This window comes from Orcinus orca, chromosome 6 (genome assembly GCF_937001465.1).
Source record: "Orcinus orca chromosome 6, mOrcOrc1.1, whole genome shotgun sequence".
Lineage (NCBI taxonomy): Eukaryota > Metazoa > Chordata > Mammalia > Artiodactyla > Delphinidae > Orcinus > Orcinus orca.
The window spans coordinates 70,053,608-70,076,868 of record NC_064564.1 but is presented as its reverse complement, the minus strand read 5'-3'; the positions used below and the strand labels follow the sequence as shown (position 1 = coordinate 70,076,868).

At 43.3% G+C, this 23,261-nt stretch overlaps 1 protein-coding gene across 2 annotated transcripts in view; it reads right to left on the bottom strand.

The window, feature by feature from the left end:
* Positions 1-23,261, bottom strand: part of PGM5 (phosphoglucomutase 5) — a 186,603-nt gene that overhangs the window by 20,495 nt on the left and 142,847 nt on the right. For both annotated transcript variants that reach the window (XM_049710845.1, XM_004276424.3), the window contains one exon: positions 15,488-15,622. In XM_049710845.1, coding sequence (XP_049566802.1) covers positions 15,488-15,622 — 135 coding nt within the window. The remainder of the gene's footprint in view (positions 1-15,487; positions 15,623-23,261) is intronic.

The window sequence follows — 23,261 nt, the reverse complement described above, 5'->3', positions numbered from 1 at the left end:
CCTAACCCAATACAGGCAGGCATGTAACACAAGCTCATGAATATATTATTACTCTTGTTGTTATTCTTGAAGCAGGAAGCCTGGCTTGCTAAGACCGCAGGAGGCGGAATTGAGTAGACCAGCATTCCAGCCCCAGCGTGTTGACCTTTGATAGACAGACAACAACTCCTCTGCCTTGTGCTTCCTTGTCCATAAAATGAAGTTCATACGATCTTTTCTGACGGAAGATCAGATACAAAAAGATTAAGAATATCACCAGTGTTCTCAGCTCTTTGAATGAAAGACACCCAAAGTCACTCTGGTCAGAACTAAGATCTCTCTGTATCAGTCAGATGCTCTGGGCCCCAGGAAATCCCTTCCTTTTTTGTTTGTGTGCACAGGGGGCCCCTCTATCCAGCCAGAGGGAACACAGTCAGATGGCAGGTGGACAACACAAAGCTGAAAACAGACGGAACAGGCGTGCCTACACTCGGAACACATTCCTTCAGGGTGTGTCTGTGTCTAAAGCAGTAAGTTAGCGAGGACCACCACAGGGAGAAAGGGCAGAAGCAACCGGGGAAGAAAGAGAACTTGGGCTGTGAGGCTGTCTGAGCAGGGGCAGCGCAGCGGAATCCTCAGCGCCAGGCTCTAAGGCGACAGCAGCGAGCCCTCTACGTACAGCCTTCCCTGCGATATAAACACCGCGCCTGGAATTTATGGGCGGTGAATATACGTTTTATGAGTGCAGTGACTGAAAGTTTCTTCCACTTTTGACAAAAGAATATGTTCTTCCGTGGACTTTGCCTCTGTGACGTGGCTGCCATACTGCCCTTAAGTCCTTGAAGGATGCTGTTGGCCTTTTCATCGAAGTAGTGCTAGACCGTCTACCTACGATTTTGGCAAGGCTTCCTATCTCTGTAAAATCAAATCAGAACTTTCTTCATCCCCAGGTTATTTTGAATCTCTCAGTATGACTAGTGTAATTGTGTGAAGAAAACACAGTCTAACACTACGGAGTTGATACTGAGGTAGGGTTTCTATGGTGATGCAAAGTAAAACTGATTTTCTTGTTTTGTTAAGTTTCTGGGAAGTGGAAACAGGTCTTCAAAGGTCTTGGGACATCTGTCTGGGTTATTTTCTGCACTTTTTGTAATCTTCCAGGAGGAGAGAATAGCAGAGGCCAGTTACCCCTATAAATGCCTCCTAGTGGTTTGGCTTTAGAAGGATTTATCTGGTCTGGAGGGAAAGTCAATCCTGCCAAACAGAGGTGGAAATAAGGATGCTGAAGGTTACCAGAGCAGGAACGCTCAGACTTGAATGTGGACACAGATCCCCTGGGGAGCTTCTTAAAATGCAAAATCTGATTTGGCAGGTCTGGGGTGGGGCCTGAGATTCTGCATCTCAGAAGCAACCAGGTGATGCTGATGCTACTGAACCAGGGACTACTCTTTGGGTAGCAAGAGTTTCAGGTACTGATAGAAACAGTATAAATTATATCTGCTTTTAAACTGCTTAGTGAATCGTATTCATTACACGGACGGTGAATTCATCAGGACTGCAAATTCTGAGCAGCATCAAAATGAAATACCCTATGTTGATGTAAGTCGGGGCCAGCAGTTGGATTCACCAATAGAGAAATGCCCAGGTGGTTAAAGACAGCACAAAATGTACAGCTGCAAAATCTTAGTCAGTTATCAAAGTATCTTAGCTTTTGTTAAATACCATACCGCCCATCCTCATTGTGATACCTGAGGCTGTAACTAAAAGCAAACCAAGAACAAAAAGCAACAACAGACTTGGCTTCCTAAGGGATGTGGGGCTTCTGTGGGCGGTGGGTTTGAGGGTCACTGAGAAAGCATCTGAAATGCCATCATGCCTTGTTAGCCGCTCCTGGGAGCCCCATTCACACCAGGACACAATGTCAGGGCACTCCTGGCTTTGCACAAGTAGAAGTGGCCCACACTTGCTGCCCATGTGTTCTAAGTACTGTCCAGGACTCTCTCTCACACCATTTTCCCACAAGTTCCTCCTGAACAGTTCTCCTTTGTCTTCCAAGATGGTTCTAATGCTGCTCATCTGAAAATCAGTTGTAAGCAACTGCTTTAAACAGAAAAAAGAAGGAATCCTTCCTATAAGAAACCGAACACCTGAAAAAGGAATTCGATTTCATGAAACAAACACACTCGAAGACATTTTCCTTTCAGGTTTTCTTGCCATCAAATGCTGGGGATTCAATCTCAGAAGGCCAATTTTGGAGATTTCCAGGGATATTTGATACTTGTTTTGAAAACATTAAAATTCATCTCTCTATATAAACACACATGTGAATACGAATGTAATTGTACCTTTTACAAAATGTATTGTTGAGCCAAACTCATTTGGATGTATGCTTCCCTGAATATAATCAGAAATTGTGCATAATGTTCAAAAAGGCCAGGGTCAGCGAACTAGAACCTCGGGCTAAGTCTGGTCTACCACCTGGTTTTTGGATAGCCTGTGAAGTAAGACTTAGCTTTACGTTTTTAAATCATTGAAAAAAAAATCAGAAGAATATTTTGTGACGTGTGAAAGTTATATGAAATCCAAAGTTTAATTTAATACCCATAAATAAATTTACTTATTCATTTATGTATTGTCTGTGGCTGCTTTTATGCTACAGCGGCAGTTGAGAAGTTGCAACACGGACAATATGACTAGTGTTATGGGTTGACTCGTGTCCCCCACTCCCCCATTCAGCTGTTCCAGCCCTAATCCCCACTACCTAAGAATGTGACCTTTGGAGATAAGGTCTTGACAGAGGCAATCTAGTTAAAATGAGGTCATGAGGGTGGGCGCTACTCCAATATGCCTGGTCTGCTTACAGGGGGCGAAATTTGGACACAGGTACACACAGAGGGAAGATGATATAGAGACAGAGGGAGAAGACAGCTATTTACAAACCAGGGAGAGAGGCCCGGAACACATCCTTCCCTCAGAGCTCTTAGAAGGAACCAACTCTGCCAACACCTTGATCTTGAACTTCTAGTCTCCAGAACTGTGAGACAATACATTTCTGTTGTCAAAGCACCCAGTCTGTCGGACTATTACATCAGCCCTAGCAAACTATTACAGCGAGCAAAACTTAAAGTATTTACTATCTGGTTTTTACAGAAAAAGCTTGCTAACACCTACTCCATGGGACTAATTTTTAAAAAATTTTTATTGGAGTATAGATGATTTACAATGTTATGTTAGTTTCAGGTGTACAACAAAGTGAATCAGTTATACTATATCAATACATATATCCACTCTTTCTTATATTCTTTTCCCATATCGGCCATTACAGAGTATGGAGTAGAGTTCCCTGTGCTATACAGTAGGTCCTTATTAGCTATCTATTTTATATATAATATAAAATAGTATATGTCAATCCCAATCTCCCAACTCATGGGACTAATTTTTTGCATTTAATGCTTTGAAGTCAGCAAGCACACGCCTCATAACAAGCAACAGAGACTCCAGAAATCCTCTCTTTATCTCACATCTACCCTAGTCTTTAAATACTTTTTCTCTGGCAAATGAGTTGGGAACAACCAACCAATGGCACATTATCTTGGATAAAACAGAATTATTGAGCAACCCCAACTCAGTACCTCTCGCTTCAAGCCAGGAGGGCAGCAAATTTGTTCCACTAGCTCCATGGATGTAAGAATTTTAAATAACGGGAGGAGGGAGAAAAGGAAAGGAGAATGCACAGACAGGAAGAGAATTTCAAATTCATTTTTGAACCTTTCAATACAGTATTATGTAACTAAAACATTGTGTCACAGGGCCCCGGCACCCTCTGATAAGACCAACATCTTTAAAAGCTGCCGGTTCGCTTGGGATATCTCCCATAGATCCAGTTGGCCCTCAGAGAATTTAATGGCAGATGATAAGACAAGACAAGTTAATTCCATTATAAAACAAATTGCTAGTTAGTCTGGGACTTTTTGATCCTCACATGATCAAAACTCTGGTCTACATTGCTATTAATAAAAATAATGGCAAGAACGAAATTATTAACGACAGCAAACATTTAGTGAGCATTTTTTATGTACCAGGCATTGTCCAAAACACTTTAAATGAATTATTTCATGTAATCATCACAATAATCCTATGAAATAAGTATTTTTATCCTCATGTGACTGATAAAGTAACTGAAGTTTACAGAAATTAAGTTGCCCAAGATTACAGAACTTTACAGAAATTAAGTCGCCCAAGATTACAGAACTGGGAAATGGCAGACCCAGGGCTCAAGACCAAGGATGTACGGTTCCAAAGCCCAGCCTCTCAATGTGGGCCACGTGGCCTCAACGGTATATGAAAAAAGCAAAATCTTGGTGCCTCCACAGTTTTATTCCCCTGAAAAAGTCACTGTGTTTTCTTCCTCTTTGTATTAAGCATGTCTCCATTCTAATGCTTTGACATTTGGGGCCTTGCTGACACTGGAAGGGACAGCTCCTTCAGGATTAGCTAATTTCTAGAGAGAGCAGAGAGCTCTCCTGGGGGCCCCCTCTTCTATAATTAGAGCTCACTCCCCAACCACCTGCTTTGTTGGGCTCTCACACTCAGACCACTAGCCACCTGCCCTAATCACCCCAGGGCCCAGTACCCGACAACTAGGAACGTAGGAAGCCCTATGCCCCAGAGCCTGCTGAAATTGTTCAAAGTAGCTAATCCTAAGCCTACGAACCCTGCCTCCCTTCTTCCTTTCCATGGAAACCACAATGAAAGCTCTTAGCTACATTTCCCCCTATTCCTCTGCCTCGTAACCAACCGTGGTTCCTCCCCCCACCTCTCCCGCACCGTGGCAGTGCATGGAGTGACTTGTCTCACCTCTTGGGAATGGTGAGTAACAAGCTACCTTTTCAATGACAATCCTCTCCTCACCTACTGGCCTCACCATACCCCAATAATAATAAAACCTACATTTTAAAACACTCTTATAGCCTCATCTACCTCCCATGCCCCTATAATTAAGTTTCGAATACCTACCAAACAATGCCTTACATGATGACTTCTACCAACAAAGGTGCTCAGAAATGAAACCAAGCAACCAACCACCCGCTCCTCCCCTAAAAAACAAACAACGAAAAACAGTAAAACAAGAGTTTCATAAACCTTTCGTTGTTCTCCCTCCTGCCTAAGGCTGAAGTATTCTGCTATTGATATGCTGCTCTCCCGCTCTCCGGAAGTTTGCGTCATACCTCCCAACTTTCCTGGGAAGCGAAAACAAAGGATGCGGAACCCCCCCCCCCCCAACCTGCATCTTGAATAGGGTTTCTCTTTTGGGGATTAGGGCATCAAACTTAAAATCAGCCAAGAGCAGACAGGAGAGCTAAAAACAGCCACATTCCTCACCTCTACTGCCCAGACCCCGCGTTCATCATGGGAAAAAAGCGTGACCGTGGTGGGGAAGCCAGACAATGCTGCCTCCTTCTCAGGCTGCTTCAATGCATGGTCTCGTCCTGAGCCTTCTTCTGAATGTCACAGGCAATCTCAAGGTTCACCATCAGTGTTTATTTGCCAAGGTACACTCTTAACTTATGAGTAAAGCAAAGGATTTACTCTCCACCAAAGAAGGGCACTGATTCAAAGAAAGCCTGAATCACCGCCAGCCTATGAGCCTTCAGTAGCTTTCTGCTGAAAGGCATGGAAACTTGGTTGTGCTGTGCGCCTGGGCTGGAACAAAGAGGATGCTGGGAAAGCCAGATTGTGCCGGCCACAGCTTGTCAAGCCCATTCACCTGGCGAGAGGAGTTATGGCCAGTGACCCTCTGTACTTGTGTGACCAAGGCAAATTCATTCATGCTCCCTTTTCAGGCTGAGTAAACAAGATCCAGCAAGACTCCAGGTTAACCAACAGCTGGTTAAGTATGTGCTTTGGGCACAATAACGCAGAAGCGCCGAAATAAATAGCCTCGTAAGGAGAAAAAATACCAAGGTTTTGTTAGATTTCCTTACCTTTATTTTTAAAGCTGATTTTGTTTTTATTTTGAATGACACGTGGGGACGTGGGGAGAGGAAATCTAATTTGTTTTCAGAGCTTTGGGTCTGTAAACCTTAATTCAAAATTGACCCAGAGCCAGGATCAAGGCATGACTTTTAGCTGATCTACTTCTTAAGACCACTAGGTTCTTGGGATAAATTAGCAATATCAAGACAGTCTGACAAGATTTGGAGCAAGGGTCTTTTTTGCATATACTGCAAAAAAAGGAGGATTTAAGATGGGCCCTATTTGTGGGATTGACATGAGTGACAGCCAGCTGTCATCAAGGCACACGCTTTCCCACAAGTCCCTGAATGTCCACAGTGTGGGGGGACAGGGTGAGTCTCTGCCCCAAGCCAGCACACACTCAGTACCTTAAAGGGAGTTGTGATCCCAGCAGAGGCCGAGGGAAAGGCGCATTGTCGTCAAAACCCTAAACAGCCCTGGATTGCGACAGTCACTAGCCCCTTCAAAACACCTGCCAAATTCCAAGCCCAAGGGACTTTATCACACCCCATCAGATGACCATCCCAGGAAAGGTCCCTCAGTTCCAGGGAAAACAATCCGCAGTAATAGCAGAGCGTGAGTCCAGATTTCAATATCCAAGTGAGAAAAATAAGGACTGTTTGCCCTGTCTTTTTTTTAATGGGCAATTCACCTAAATGAGTAGAAATAAAGAAAACCCATACATGTTTGCTTCTTTCTCCATTTTAATTCGGCTCCAAGTGACTCTGATTGGTGAAAACAGTTGTACTAAATTCCTTTCTAGGCCACTAGAGGGAAATCTAACCCACCTCACCAGAATTTGTTTCTTTTCTTTCTTTTTTAAAAAGTAATAATCACAGAACCAAAATTTTTAGGCTGAAGAATACGTTGAAATGTTACCTTTCTCTGTTCCTTCCACCCTTGCCCATATTTAAAAATTATTTGAATCTTTGTGGTCATGGAGACTTCTAGAAAAGCACAAACCAGCCATCTTAAGTGGGGAAATTGTTCTAACAGGCAATCTGAATCACTTCCAGTTCAGCTTGAATTTATTTCCTCAAATTACATATTCATCAGTTATGGAGAACAGCTGGTCATCTTTCTCTGCATCACATTATTCTTTAAATTCCTGAAGACCTCCAGGTCACGCCTCTCTTTCAAGCAAAATGAGCCAGCTCTGCAACTTGGCCATAGAGTTTACATCCCAACCCTTTAACCACGTGCTGCTCTTCTCAACTCTCTCTGCATCACTCCACCCTCCCCCATACCTCCAAACTACAGCAATACAGACTAAACTCTGAGGAGAAAAATGAAGTATTTCATGGTTTTCCTTGCATGTATGGCTATTAATACATCTGTGTGCTGGTTTTCTTTTTGAATACGACATACTGTTTTTGATATATATTTATGTAGTATGATTCCAAAACCATGTGTATATATGTGTGTATATAAATATACAAACACATACATAAACACACACATATGTATACATACATATACATATATATTTTTTCATCTTGTTATGAAAATTGAATGCCTAAGTTAATGTCCATTTATGTGTCACTTCTTTTTTTTTTTTTTTGCAGTACGCGGGCCTCTCACTGTTGTGGCCTCTCCCGTTGCGGAGCACAGGCTCTGGACGCGCAGGCTCAGCGGCCATGGCTCACGGGCCCAGCCGCTCTGCAGCATGTGGTATCTTCCCGGACCAGGGCATGAACCCGTGTCTCCTGCATCGGCAGGCAGACTCTCAACCACTGTGCCACCAGGGAAGCCCTATGTGTCACTTCTGAATTCCATTCTATATCCAAGTTTTCCACAACACGCCCATTATTTCAATATCTAACTTTATTCTCCAACTTTTTAACCACTTACTTTAAATCCCTATTAGCTATAAAACGTAACTGGTATGTATTTATAACATTATTCTTTTAATAACTTTTAATAACCTATTCATTGCTAATTCAAATTAAGGAGGAGAAAACTGGTTGTTCTCAAAGCACTCACCGTTATCAACATTTGTAAGTGCAGTATAATAAAGAATAGATTCGGTCTTTGTCCCTGGCACAGAACTTCCAAAATCCTTTGAATTTCCTGAGTGACAGGAGTGTCAAGCATAATAAGCCCGTTTCAACCATACCTGAGTTTATGTTAAGGAAGTGACTCTTGGTGAGCACCCAGACAGCATCAGGATGAGGACTGTAGCCCAAGGAACCAACCAGGTGATGAGAGGATTGGAACCCTCCACCCAACCCCCATGTCCCAGGAAGGGGGAGGGGCTGGAGACTGAGTTCAATCAGGAACACTCAGTGATTTAATCAATTGTGCCTAGGTAATGAAACCTCCAAAAACTCCTAAACAACAGGGTTCAAAGAGCTTCTGAGCTGGCGAAGACCTCAGGGTGCTCCGGCAGCAGCATACCAGAAGAAGGCGTGGAACTCTGAACACCCTTCCCTGTGTACCTTGCCCTGTCTCTTCCATTGGGCTGTCCTCGAGTTGCATCCTCTATAAAAAATCACTGAGAGTGAGTAAAGTGCTTTTCTGCGTTCTGTGAGTCATTCTAGCAAATTATCAAGCCTAAGGGGGAAATCATGGGAACCCCTGAATTTGTAGTCAAATGGGCGGAAATGTGGGGAGCCTGGGTGCCCATTTGCAGCTAGTGTCTGAAGTGGGGGCAATCTTGTGGGACTGAGCCCTTAACCTGTGGGTCTGGGCTAACTCAACGTAGTTAATCTCAACTGAATTGAACTGTTAGACACCCCGTTGGTGGCTAAGAATCAGAGAATTGGTTGTTGGTGTGAGAAAAAAGTCTCTCAGTAACACTGAACCGAGGCTCCAGGTGCAATCTTGGGATCAAGCACAGGTAAGAAGAAATTCTCTCTCCTCAGGACCTCCTCAGGACCTCAAAACATGGGTTTTATTAAGACCTAGTATGAATCTCCAATCCAGACCTTACCTGATCCGTGGGACTGAATGTTCCCTGACTCAGTTTACTCACTTGCAAAAGCGGGACGATAATTCCACTCTGGGGGCCACTGGAACCAATAATAAAATATTGGATACATCTAAAATACTGGGTTGGCCAAAAAGTGTGTCTGGGTTTTTCCATACAATGTTTTGCCCTTTGGGCCAACCCAATATGTAGAACGCACCTTTTGGCCAACCCAATTATGTAGAATGGTGCCTGGCACATTGTAGACCTTAAAAATGACAACTGGTTTTATTCAAACCCTCAATCACAGAAGAAAACCTGATGGTAGCACCAAGGTTCATACTGAGTACAGTTTCCTGTGTGATATAATCAGCGTGAGATATTGCAAAGTAATTAACACTCAATACAGATCTTCCTTGATTTACGATGGGTAACCTCCTGATAAACCCATCTTAAGCTGAAAATACCGTAAGTCAGAAATGCATTTAACACACCTAACATACGGAACACCTTAGCTTAGCCTAGCCTACCTTAAACGTGCTCAGAACACTTACATTAGCTTACAGTGGGGCAAATTCATCTAACACAAAGACTATTTTATAATAAAGTGTTGACTGGCTCATGTAATTTATTGAATACTGTACTGAAGTGAAAATCAGAACGGTTGTAGGGATACAAAGTGGTTGTAAGTGTATCCGTTGGTTGTTTTCCTTTGAGATTGTGTGGCTGACCAGGAGCTGTGGCTCAGTGCTGCTGTCCAGCATCACCAGAGAGTATGGGACCACATATCGCTAACCCAGGAAAAGATCAAAATTAGAAGTACGGTTTCTACTGAATGCTTGTTACTTTCGCACCATCAAAAAGTAGAAAAATCAAGTTGAACCATGGTAAGTCGGGGACTGTTTGTATTTCCGTTCATTTGGCAAAATTGTACTGGACATTAACCGTATGCCAGGTGGTATTCTGTGCATTAGGGATACAGTGAAAAAAAACTGAGTGCTGGCCTCCTGGTGTTTTATTCTGCTGGGTGGAGACAGACAATAAAACAAATAAACAAGTAAATATATATGTGACGGGACTATGTACTATGGAGAAAAGTAAAGCAGGGCAAGGGAGCTAAGTCGCACTCGGGTATGAGGGCTATTTTATGTAGAGTGGCCAGGGTAACCCTCACTGAGGAGTGAGGGGGAAGGCCATGCAGATATCAGAGGGAAAAGCATTCCAGGCAGAGGGAACAGCCACTGTTAAGTGCCATGAGGCAGAGTATTCTTGGCATGTTCACCAAACAATGGCTGCAGTGGAGAGAGAAACAGGATGAGAGGTAGGAGGTGAAGTCAGAGGGAGAAAAGGGGCCATTTCCAGTTGTGTCTGAGACCACAGTAAGGGTTTCAGCTCTTCTCTGAGTGAGCTGGGGACCCACTGGAGGATTTTAGAGTCATGAGGTGATCTAACATGTTTTTTAAAAAAGTCTTCTGGTTGCTGTGCTGAGACTAGGGTGTGGGCAAGACTGGAAGGAAGGAGGCCAGTGAGGAGAGCACCGCAATCGTCTAGAGAGGACAGTAGTTTGGCCCAGGGTAGCAATGGTGGGGATGGTAAGTCGGGGTCAGGCTCTGGTTGTGTTCTGAAGGTCAAGTTGATAGGATTTGCTCTTGGATGTGGGGTAGGAGAGAAAGAAAGGAGTCAAGGATGAATCTTAGATTTCTGGCCGAACCTACTGGAAGGATGAAACTGCCATTTACTGAGATGAAGAAGACACTGAAAGAAGCAGGGTTTGGTGGGGGAGGGGAGCAGAGCGCTGGCAGGCGTCAAGTTGGAAAGACCTACAAGACATTCACGTGGAGTCCACCGGGCAACTGAGAAGTCTAGAGGACAGCGGCCCATGCCTGCAAGGGCACTAAAAACAGGTGTTGCCCCTTCGACCATTTTAAAGATTTCAAGGTCGATCAAATATACTTTAATTTTTTTTAAAAAAGTTTAATTCTGAAAATGGAAAAAATATCTAAATAAAAATCAAATTTCCCCCTTAAAATTTTTTTTTCAAGGTCCTGTTTTTAGGGCTTCACAGTTCATCTAACTCTTAGCCGTTCAAGTGCGGCCCCTGTACCAGCAGCACAATATGCCTTGGGGCTTGTAGAAATGCAGACTCTCCAGGCTTCCCCAAACCTGAGTCAGAATCTTCAGCTTGATAAGATCTCCAGGTGATTCATATATACCTTAAAGTCTGAGACGCACTCGGCTAATCAGAATCATCTGGGTAGCTCTTTTAAACTATAAGTCCAGGCGGAATAATTAAAGTCAATCTCCGAGAGTAGGCCCAGGCGTGTTATCCTCACCAAGGCCCCCAATTGGTTCTGATGTGCAGTCCGGGTTAGAACCACTGATCTAACTCTTCCCTTCCTGGCCTGCTTTCTCTGTACTACTGGGTTTATACTGCTGAGGCTCTTAGAAACCCGTCTCCAAAGAGGTGTGCAGATCTCAGAGAGCAAGAAGGTGTGTAGCTAGAGTAACCAGCTGTTTATCTGGGATCAGTGCCCCCTTTCACTCTCAGAAGTACCGTGGTTTAGAAGATAAATTATATGCTCTCCCAGCATAGTACAAAAGGGCTCTGGGCTTTATATTGCTGGATTATAAAGTCAAAATAAGAACAGCTAGGACAAAACACCAGATGGCCTTTGGTTTGACAGAGGAATCCAGTGTAGAGAGACTTCTGGTGCTTAGATATTAGTTTTTAAGGTGTTGTATGTACAGCTTATCAGAAATACATACATAAATTCCCTCAATTTGTAAGGAGGGTTAGAGAAGATCAGTCTCCTTCCAGGGGCTGGAAGGGGTGGAGCGCGGTTACAACCTGCAATTATAGTTCCAAAGCCAACTGCTGATTAGCAGGGAACTGATTATCAGCCTGTGATTACCCCAGGCCTTAGCTAAACTTCTCCTTCCTTTTCCTTTTGGATCTTTCATTGTTTATTAGCTATTCCACCCTTAGGCTCAAAGGGACAAGGAAAGAAGGTGAAGAAAAAGTGAATTTAGCGGTCCTGCTAATAAGCTTGGTGGGAAAGAAAATGGAAATAACTGGACTGTTTCTGGTTACCTGTGAATTTAAATTCTTTTGGCGCATCCCTTTTTCCAAATTATTCCCAGCTGGTGTGAGGGCTCATGGAAGGCCTACTGATTGCCAGTAAAATTAAAGTAAGCTTGTATTTTGAAAACTGTGTCATCTCCAAGAAATAGGCCTTGGAAGCTTTCCTTCCTTATTTACCAAGGACACAGGGTGAGGGCAAGGCAAGCACCTCTGCAACTCATCAGAGCCCTCCCCCCACTTCCTCCCCTCACCACCAATTCTTAGGTGCACATGAAGAGAATTTTTTAAAAAATACTTTCTGATGTAGATAAGAAATTATTTTACATCAGCTTAAGACAAATAGCATAATCACTGTTAGACAAAAGGACTCAAATGGAAAATCTACACTCAGGAGTAGAGACTTACGTGCATATAGATTGTATCACAAGTTTTCCTAGTTGCATCACTAGGATAGTTATGAATACTTCCACAAGGCAACCACAGTATAAATGTTTAAAACATGTTCTGTTCACATGTGTCTAAAATGTCTGGAAAAGAAACTATCCATGTGCAAAGTAGAAGAGCCAGATGCTGATAAGCTAGTTAAAGGGAACTCTTGTTAAATGACAGTAATAAGGGAGTCTTCTTGTTAAATAACTTGTTAGCGTGGGTAAAACAGCCAAAAATACCTGTGGCATTAGAATAAGATTATCAATGGAATCTCTATAGACCAGAGACGTACTTTTATGGGCTTCTGAGTGCAAGTGGGAGTGTGTGTGTGTGTGGGATCTGTTCTCTGCTTTCTGGGCTCTAAGTCAGAACAAGCTAAAAAGGTGGAAGAGGGACTTCCCTGGTGGCGCAGTGGTTGAGAATCCGCCTGCCAATGCAGGGGACACGGGTTCGAGCCCTGGTCCGGGAAGATGCCACATGCCGCAGAGCAACTAAGCCCGTGCACCACAACTACTGAGCCTGCGCTCTAGAGCCAGTGAGCCACAACCATTGAGCCCGCGTGCCTAGAGCTTGTGCTCTGCAACAAGAGAAGCCACCGCAATGAGAAGCCCGCGCACCGCAACAAAAAGTAGCCCCTGCTCGCAGCAAGTAGAGAAAGCCCGCGCACAGCAACGAAGACCCAACACAGCCAAATATAAGTTAAATTAATTAATTTAAAAAAATAATAAAAAGGTGGAAGAGGTCTCTGTAGCTAAGAAAGCACCACACGCTGGTGTTGCCCTGCCAGGCCCTGGACCAATAATAATATTAGCAGCTTGAGCAGAAGGCCTTACCTTTGATCTCTGTTAACAGTTAACCGCAGGCTTTTCCTTCCAGAGCTCTTGGAAGGCAGAAGCAGGTGGTCCTGGAAAGCAGTGCTGGAAGGAGGCCCCCCAGTGGTTAAACTTAGATGCCTAGGGACAGTTCAGCAGTAATTGAGACAGGTGGGCCTATTGAGAGATGCTGCTTCTTCTTCCTTAGGGGTTTAGATGCCTTTTAAAATCTTACTCTAAATTGTATCTTGACTGAAATATATTACACAGTACGGCTTAAGATGATGAGCCAGTGATGTCTGGTCTTTGAACAAGGCATTCTATTTTCATCTAAAATTTTTAGCTAGATCATAAGCTAAATATTCTGAGGCCCACCTAGCTACGTCCGGCAAAACCCTCACTTAGGGTTACAAAGGGAAGGAATACCAGCGATCAGAAGAAGAGCCCTATCAATGAAGGGATTTCCCAACCATTCAAAGTGGCAAACTTTAAACCAACAGGACGGGAAATACACAGCAATGGCGATTATAACCAGCACTACTTATGGTTTCTTTGACGTATATACTTACCACACAACCTTCTAGCAGCAGACCTGTGGTGGTTTTCAACTTCAAAGTAAACCTTAAAAACAAAGTGGTACCACTTGGCCTTTGGGGACCACCTCACAGAGAGACTCATATGTGTATAGGGTATTTTTACATGTGTCTAATGGCTTGGACATACTTCTGCAGTTAGTGCAAAGGTAAATAAAAATAAGAAAACATCATAACCACTTACCCTGTGCAAATAGGGAAAGGAATGTTGAGGAAAAAATAGCCTCGAATCAGAGTGAGTCAGAGTTGGTGAGGCCAGGAATATCATTCCTCACCCTGTACGTAGCTCTGGACTTTCAGGCCCTTGCTTTAATCTCACTTCCCAACATGAGATGTAGAAGAGTTTTATATGGAAAGACAGTGTTAGCCTCCAATTCTTGCATGATTTGGTACTATCTGGGGTGAAATATACTCGGTAACAAATTATGCTGGCAGAGCGTGGCACATCCCTGCGTGGAGAGCCTGGGATCCTGAGAAGGAAAGGCCAAAGTCTCAATGCTGGCTTCGTGCTCTGCCCCTTCACACTCTCAGTGACTCTGACAACAGAGGCTTCCCAGGCCTCTTCTTCCCCATCTGGGGTAATTTTACTCCAGATAGATCCACTGGTTACAGAGTCAGGTGTAAGGTTCTATGGTACTATTTTCATCAAGTTCTTTGAGACCCTCGAAAGAAAGATACCATTAAAAACAAAAACAAAAACCACTACATTACTTACAAAGAAAGATAACCCTCCCTGGTATCTTATTCCATCCATGGCGCAACTTTGGCAAATGATACCTGAGAATCCTGGGCAACTCTACACTGAGAAGCAGTGAGTTTTTCTTTGCTTCTCTACTTCTCCACAAAAGAAGCACTGCAGATGGAACCAATGGTTTCATCTCAAGGAACCATTTCCTCAAGGACTCTGCCTCAAAACCCAGGCTGAACTAGAGACCAAGGCAGGGAGGGGCAGCTAGCAGTGTAGATGGAAGTGCCCAGCATTATAATGGGTACTTTCTGGTATTCAGTAATGTTGCCGGGAGCTTTAACGAATATGGGGGTGAGGATATGGTTGTGCTGTTGCTTTTCTAAGTGAGTTTTTAATTAGCTCTGTGCTGACAGCTTGAGGGGGCTCTGCCATACACAGGCCAGCCCAGCTGTGTCAGTGTCCTCCCTTCACTTTAAATTCAGACCAGCCATGGCCCCTCCTCTCACAGTGGGCCATGCAGCAACCTCAGAGAGGAAGCCCTGGGTAGCATCTATAGTGGCACCTCACGGACATGGTCCAACCCAGAGTTTTCCGAACACTTGGGAACCCATCATTTACATGAGTATAGACAAGGCTCTGAAGAGTTTGACCCGCTTGACTCTAAACTCAAAATTTCCTTAACTGGTGTATACAAGGTGCCTCTCTTGAGGTTACCACAATCAACAAACTGCAGAACAGTCAAGAGAGGCAAGTGGTTTCGGAAATGCTGGTCTAAACTCATAGATGCTTGAGAGCAATTTTTCTGTTTCAAACACTGCAATAAATGAGTTAAATCTGCTTAGAGTCACTCGCAGTTTGTCCTTGATAGCTGGAGCTATCAATACACCTCTCTAGAAAGTCAAATCACCCCCACTAACGCTCCTTAAGTTTTCCAGGAGCAGTAAGACACACAGTGCTGAGAGCACAGCTCCGTTCAGGTACCTGGGGCTCCTGGTCATGACCACTGGGATCCCTCTCATAGCTTTCTGCATACAGTCTGATGGTGGCCCGCACACCACTGGAGGAACTGAGCCGGAAGATGAGCCGAGATGCATCTGAGAAAATGATCCTCAGGCCCTAAGAGCAAGAATATCAAAGGATGGATCAGTGAACAAATGAATACACAGCTAAAAATGACGAATACCGACCTTGGAGATTAGTGTATTTTTATCATCCAAAGATGCTCGGCATTGTGACAGTTTATAATTGGCTCTCTACATGCACCAAACAGGACAGTGAGGTAAACCTAGAAGTTACTTAAGGTTATCTATTTGTCTCTATTCTATTTCTGTTGCCTTCTGGTTCATGTTGGGGGAGGGTTAGGAGGAAAACTATGAACAGATGCTCAAGATCCCTTGGTCTGGTGATGCAGAAATCAGAAAGCGGTAAAGGTAACAAGGATGGGGTGATATTTAATAAATGTCCCTGGGGTAATACCTAGGAATAAACCTACGTAATGAGACAAAAGACCTGTATGCAGAAAACTGTAAGACATTGATGAAAGAAATGAAAGATGATACAAACAGATGGAGATATATACTATGCTCTTGGATTGGAAGAATCAACATTGTGAAAATGACTATACTACCCAAAGCAATCTACAGATTCAATGCAATCCCTATCAAACTACCACTGGCATTTTTCACAGAACTAGAACAAAAAAGTTCACAATTTGTATGGAAACACAAAAGATCCCGAATAGCCAAAGCAATCTTGAGAACGAAAAACGGAGCTGGAGGAATCAGGCTCCCTGACTTCAGACTATACTACAAAGCTACAGTAATCAAAGACAGTATGGTACTGGCACAAAAACAGAAAGATAGATCAATGGAACAGGATAGAAAGCCCAGAGATAAACCCACGCACATATGGTCACCTTATCTTTGATAAAGGAGGCAGGAAAGTACAGTGGAGAAAGGACAGCCTCTTCAATAAGTGGTGCTGGGAAAACTGGACAGGTACATGTCAAAGTATGAGATTAGATCACTCCCTAACACCATACACAAAAGTAAGCTCAAGATGGATTAAAGACCTAAATGTAAGGCCAGAAACTATCAAACTCGTAGAGGAAAACATAGGCAGAACACTCTATGACACAAATCACAGCAAGATCCTTTTTGACCCACCTCCTAGAGAAATGGAAATAAAAACAAAAATAAACAAATGAGACCTAATGAAATTTCAAAGCTTTTGCACAGCAAAGGAAACCATAAACAAGATGAAAAGATAACCCTCAGAATGGGAGAAAATATTTGCAAATGAAGCAACTGACAAAGGATTAATCTCCAAAATTTATAAGCAGCTCATGCAGCTCAATAACAAACAAACAAACAACCCAATCCAAAAATGGGCAGAAGACCTAAATAGACATTTCTCCAAAGAAGATATACAGACTGCCAACAAACACATGAAAGAATGCTCAACATCATTAATTATTAGAGAAATGCAAATCAAAACTACCATGAGATATCATCTCACACCAGTCAGAATGGTCATCATCAAAAAATCTAGAAACAATAAATGCTGGAGAGGGTGTGGAGAAAGGGGAACACTCTTGCACTGCTGGTGGGAATGTAAATTCATACAGCCGCTATGGAGACAGTACGGAGGTTCCCTAAAAAACTAAAAATAGAACTACCACATGACCCAGCAATCCCACTACTGGACATATACCCTGAGAAAACCATAATTCAAAAAGAGTTATGTACCACAATGTTCATTGCAGCTCTATTTACAATAGCCAGGCCATGGAAACAACCTAAGTGTCCATCGACAGATGAATGGATAAAGAAGATGTGGCACATATATACAATGGAATATTACTCAGCCATAAAAAGAAATGAAATTGAGTTATTTGTAGTGAGCTGGATGGACCTAGAGTCTGTCATATGGAGTGAAGTAAGTCAGAAGGAGAAAAACAAATACCGTTTGCTAACACATATATATAGAATCTCAAAACAAAAAATTGGTTCTGAAGAACCTAGGGGTAGGACAGGAATAAAGACACAGACGTAGAGAATGGACTTGAGGACATGGGGAAGGGGAAGGGGAAGCTGGGATGAAGTGAGAGAGTGGCATGGACATATATACGCTACCAAATGTAAAATAGATAGCTAGTGGGAAGCAGCCACATAGCACAGGGAGATGAGCCAGTGCTTTGTGCCCACCTAGAGGGGTGGGATAGGGAGGGTGGGAGGGAGATGCAAGAGGGAAGGGATATGGGATTATACATGTGCATATGGCTGATTCACTTTGTTATACAGCAGAAACTAACACAACATTGTAAAGCAATTATACTCCAATAAAGATGTTTAAAAAATAAATAAATGTCCCTGGGGCCAAAGTTTGTCCCTTATGAACCTGCTGAATGCAGTCAGGTAGGCAATTTATCTATTACAGTATGACAAATTACCCGTGTTAAATCTACCCCCACATGATGTTAGACTTTGCTTAAGTTCTGCTCTGTTTCTGTCCTCATTCCCACATTCCTCTGGTAGCCATGGAAGCCTACAATGAAATGCTCAGGGCTGGAGCATCTGCCGGGTTCTGAGGGTTTCTGTGTACGTCCTCATCCTCTTGGTTCTCTCCTTCCTTCCTACTGGTAAGACCTGGCCACCAGGGTGGGGTCGGGGCAGAGCTGTGGCAGCACCTCACACTGCTGCCCAGGATTTGATTTTTGGCTCGGAACGTCACTATTCTCTATGCATCTCTTCTCATTAGTGGCAGCAACATTTTAAAAAGTATGACTGGGGCTTCCCTGGTGGCGCAGTGGTTGAGAGTCCTCCTGCCGATGCAGGGGACATGGGTTCGTGCCCCGGTCCGGGAAGATCCCACATGCCGCGGAGCGGCTGGGCCCGTGAGCCATGGCCGCTGAGCCTGCACGTCCGGAGCCTGTGCTCCGCAACGGGAGAGGCCACAACAGTGACAGGCCCGCGTACCACAAAAAAAAAAAAAAAAAAAGTATGACTGTAAGATCATGTTGTGACTTCTGTTGAAGGAAATTGGTTTCCTTAAGGCAACTGTGAAAGTTATTGTTATAAATAAGCATACTGGCAGGGGCGACAAGAAAGAGAGCCGGGAACAAAATAATATGTCTGGTCACTTGTTACTTCCTAAAAAATAGAAGTCTCACGCCACTTTGATACCAGTCATTTTCCCTAAGAAATTTACCCTGGAAACGTCTCTGGCCTCAAATCCTGCTTGTTAAGAATAGCATTATTAAAAATATTCATACATGCCACGTGAACTTGATCGCTAATCTCTTTCTCCCTCCCCCATCTGGTGATATCTGCTGGGAAACACTACGATCCCATCTGTGTGGTTTTCTGCTTTTTAAGTTGTGTAGGCATGCTTTGTCCCGATACCCAAACAAAAAGCTTAGTCTCTTTTGGAGGGTTCAATGTCTGCCACAATTTGTGTAATGAAAAGGAGCCATGTCCTTTCCTGGCAGCCCATCACTCTGTGACACTAGCTACGCAAACAGGTTGATTTTGTCTGGGATTCATTCATTAGGCACACATTTTACAGCAACCCTTAGGGATCTGGTATGGGGCTAAGCCCTGGGTATATGAAGATAAAGACAGTATTTGCTCTCCATAAGCCTGAAATATTCTATCACAATGAGCAAAATTATTTTCTTAACCACCTTATGCTGCTGGAGAAGTGAATAGTTAGGAAATTCCCAACAGAGCAAACAAAACAATTCCCTGCTATCCAGAAAGTATGGTATACCAAATTCTGTTCAGACTGACAATGAAGCCCCAAAGGTTGGTTCCACCATTATATTCACAGCCATGTTTATATATATATATTTAAAATTTTTTTAATTAATTAATTAATTTATTTATTTATTTTTGGCTGTGTTGGGTCCTCGTTTCTGTGCGAGGGCTTTCTCTAGTTGCGGCGAGTGGGGGCCACTCTTCATCGCAGTGCGCGGGCCTCTCACTATCGTGGCCTCTCCTGTTGCGGAGCACAAGCTCCAGACGCGCAGGCTCAGTAGTTGTGGCTCAGGGGCCTAGTTGCTCCGCGGCATGTGGGATCTTCCCAGACCAGGGCTTGAACCCGTGTCCCCTGCATCGGCAGGCAGACTCTCAACCACTGAGCCACCAGGGAAGCCCCACAGCCATGTTTTTCCAGACTTTAAGGCCGAAGCCCTAAAGCGCCTGTTGTTGCAGATACTAAATCACTTGAAGCCACCTCTTCTGAGGACTTCCCAGACTTAACCCTTTAAAGTAGCTCCATTACACAATTGACTTCCCAGATTAGTTTATGGCCAGTGGGTGGTACTTAAGAATTCAGGCCATGATAAACCTTCAACATGTATTATCGGCTCATAGCTAAGCCCCTTTTACAGTGAAATCATGTTTTGTTTTGTTTTGTTTTTTCACTGAGTGTAGCCATATCTTTGGCTGTACTCATGGAAGGTCGGTTAGAATCTGTATCGGGTAGCCTGGAATAGATTTTGCACTCGAAAAGATGATAAGAGAGTGAATAGCACACATCAGCCTGCTGGAAATAATCCAGTGTCTTCTCTCTGTCCTAAGGAACCATGAGATCTTAATAGAGAATCCATGTTGCTTTGTGAGACCTCCCAGTGAAGACCATAACAATTCTCCTTCTCCACATGGAACAGAAAATGTTTAGACCCAGCCCAGCTCTCTGCTGCAACGACCGTAGTTCCGTGTCTGCTGAGCGTCACTTGGATGTGTGAATAGTTGTACTGGATTGCTTTGGGGTCTGCATGTTGTGCCAATGAGCTTAATGAATTTGTAACCTCAACATGAACCATGTTCTCTCCAGCATGTATCATCACCTGCTATCAACTAAATAATAAAGCCAAAGTAACCACTGACCAAGACTTGCCAAGTTTCGAAATGTTCCATAATTCCAACAAAAGAATACCAATAATATACTTGGCTTTAGAAAATTTTTTAGGTTAAACCAGGGGTTGGCAATATAGTTTGTCAGCCAAATTTGACCTGCCACCTGTTTTTATAAATCAGGCTTTACTGGAACACAGACATGCCCGTGCACTTATGTGTTGTCTGTGGCTGCTTTTGTGTTACAACCGCAGCACTGAATTGTTATGACAGAGATCGTCTGGCCCACAAGGGCTAAAATATTTACTATCTGCCCCTTTACAGAAAATGTTTGCTGACCCCCGGTAAAAACTATTCCATTATCCACAACATGGAACACTTACCCTTCAACTCTACCCCAGAAAATGAAAAATATAACCGTATGCCTATGGAAATCCCAGTAGAGAGAAACTATGAAGACTGTTATAAGGGTATCCCCCAGGCACTGCACCTTCCAGTCGTAGGTTCATCTGGACATATATTTGGCCCAAATCAACTTACTTCTGATCACCTACTCATGACAGAAATAGATTTATTAAATCGCATTTTTGTTTTATATCCTCACTTTTATTGCAGGGTCTGCAAGGCACTGTTATAAAATCCATTTTTCGCAGTCGCTATAGGAGACTGTGTGAAGCTCCACATTAGACGTCTCCTCAAGAGCCAAGTTGTTAGGAAAGCCTTTCCTTCCCTGAGGAAATGGTATTTTTTTTTCTTTCTGACAACAAGAACTTTATAACTAACCATAGTTTCCTTTTTAATATGGCTGCCAGGACACTTAATGCCAAATTTGAGGTTCAGCCCAAGTGGATCCTTATGACTTGCATAATTTAGAATTTTTCTTCTTCTGTTCTTGACTCTCTACTCTTATTTATATTTTCCCTAGTCTTGATTTCTGTTTCTTATTTATATTCTAACAACTTCATTATGTGTGTTTGCTGCCACAAATCCTCTTGAAGAAACAAGGCCCAGTGCAAATGAATAAAATAAGTTCCCTTTACACTCTTAACCCTAAAGTGTTGGAATCACTGAATTATGCCGTTGGGTCCTTCATTAGCTGATAAGCTCTGGGAGGGAAAACCCTTACGTTCCTTGTTCACCGTCTATTGATACAGCCTAGGACAAGCCTGGTACACAGTAGGCCCTCCACAGACACTTGCTGAATGAATGTCATTACATGTCCAACAGCTGGTGTGAGCATTACTGGAAGGCCTCCTTCCACAGGTAACAAGGCCAACTGGAAACACGCTCATATTCTTCACTAATGAACTGGGGCTACATATTCACCTTGAAGGGCAATTGTGAAAGATACTATGTCTACTCATCCTTCATTTTTAGGGCAAGGGTCGGTTTTAGCTAAAAACAGTGGAGTTGAACCATGGTAAGTTCCTGTCCCCAGCTGTGTGATCTTGGACAAATCATTAGCTAGCCTATTGACTGCAAAATTTACTGCACACTGAAATCAGCTAGGGGTCTTTAAAAAATTAGTGGTACCTGGCTCTCACTCCAGACATTGTGATTTAATTTGTATGGGGTGTGACTTGGGCACTGGGATTGTAAAAGCTCTCCAGGTGATTCTAACGTGTAGCCACATGCGGACAGCACTGTCGTAGCCTTTTTTTTCTAGGTCACCTCCCTCATGTACCAAGTGACTGACTATAGCACACGTCAGTCTTAAGGAAGATGCCTTTAAGATCTGAGGTTTCTTGCATATACTACCATCAGACTGGGATCTTAGGAGGCCATAACGCAGGGGCCTAATAAAACATCATGTTGCTGCTGAGTCCTGAAAGCCTCCTCCTAGCGCCTTGTCAGCAGCAGAACCACTAGAAGCATCTCCTCTTGAGCATCTGACATTAATTGTTTCTAGCACAATCTCCTAAGGAATTCCTGAAGCAACAGTGAAGGAATCCACGATACCACCGTAACCATAGCAGCTATAGGAGCGGGAACTTCCAGGATGACACAACAGCCCCAAGCTCAAAGAAGGGATGAAGATGCTCTCCTCCATGAGAAGATAATGTTAAGTATGGGGTGGGGTACACAAAGGGCACTGCACTTCCAGCCCAGGGGAAACACTTTGAGTGGCCATAGTTGTAGGCCTCAGTGACCAGGGTGGGGTTTTGCCCACCTTAGCTCTGTCCCAATGAGAAAGAATTGTTAAAGAACTGCTCCACACAAAAATCCTGCAATCTGCTTCCAGTTATCTCTGTAGCATTTCTTTCCCTCCCCAGATTTGCCCCCTCTTCGGTTTGCCGTTTGCGGAGTTTGGAAACAATATAGGAATAACTAGAGAACTGAGCTGAAATTCTGGCTTGGCTTGTTAGCTGGCGGTCTTGAGTAAGTCATTTAAGCTCTCTAAGCCTTAGTTTCCTAAAAAGCGGATGAAAAATAATACACCCTGGCTTACTGGATTGTTGTGAGCAACAGATCAGAAAATGTATGTGAAAAGTGCTTTGAAAATTATAAATCACTATCTAAATAGAATTATTTTTCTTATGTTAAAGCTTTTAGTGAAAATGGTGCTATGCTCTAACTTGTCTAACTTTCCAGATTTTGCAGAAGGTTGCTATATAAAGCCTAAATGGCGAAGGTTTGTGGTGCGATGCTACATACTTATTTTTAAATTAGGCAGAATTAAGATTAATTTTATTTTGAAAACTTTGCCATGTCCTCTGAAATCACTACTAAACACAAAAATCTGTTACCATTTATCTTCTCCATATCGCCCACTGAACTGGCTTCCTGGCAATAAAATTCTCTTTCCTGGATGGTCAATTTACAATCCTAAGGTCTTGAAAGGAGGACCTCAGGGTCATCCAGGCCGTCTCCTCCTTTTACTGAAAAGAACAGGGAAG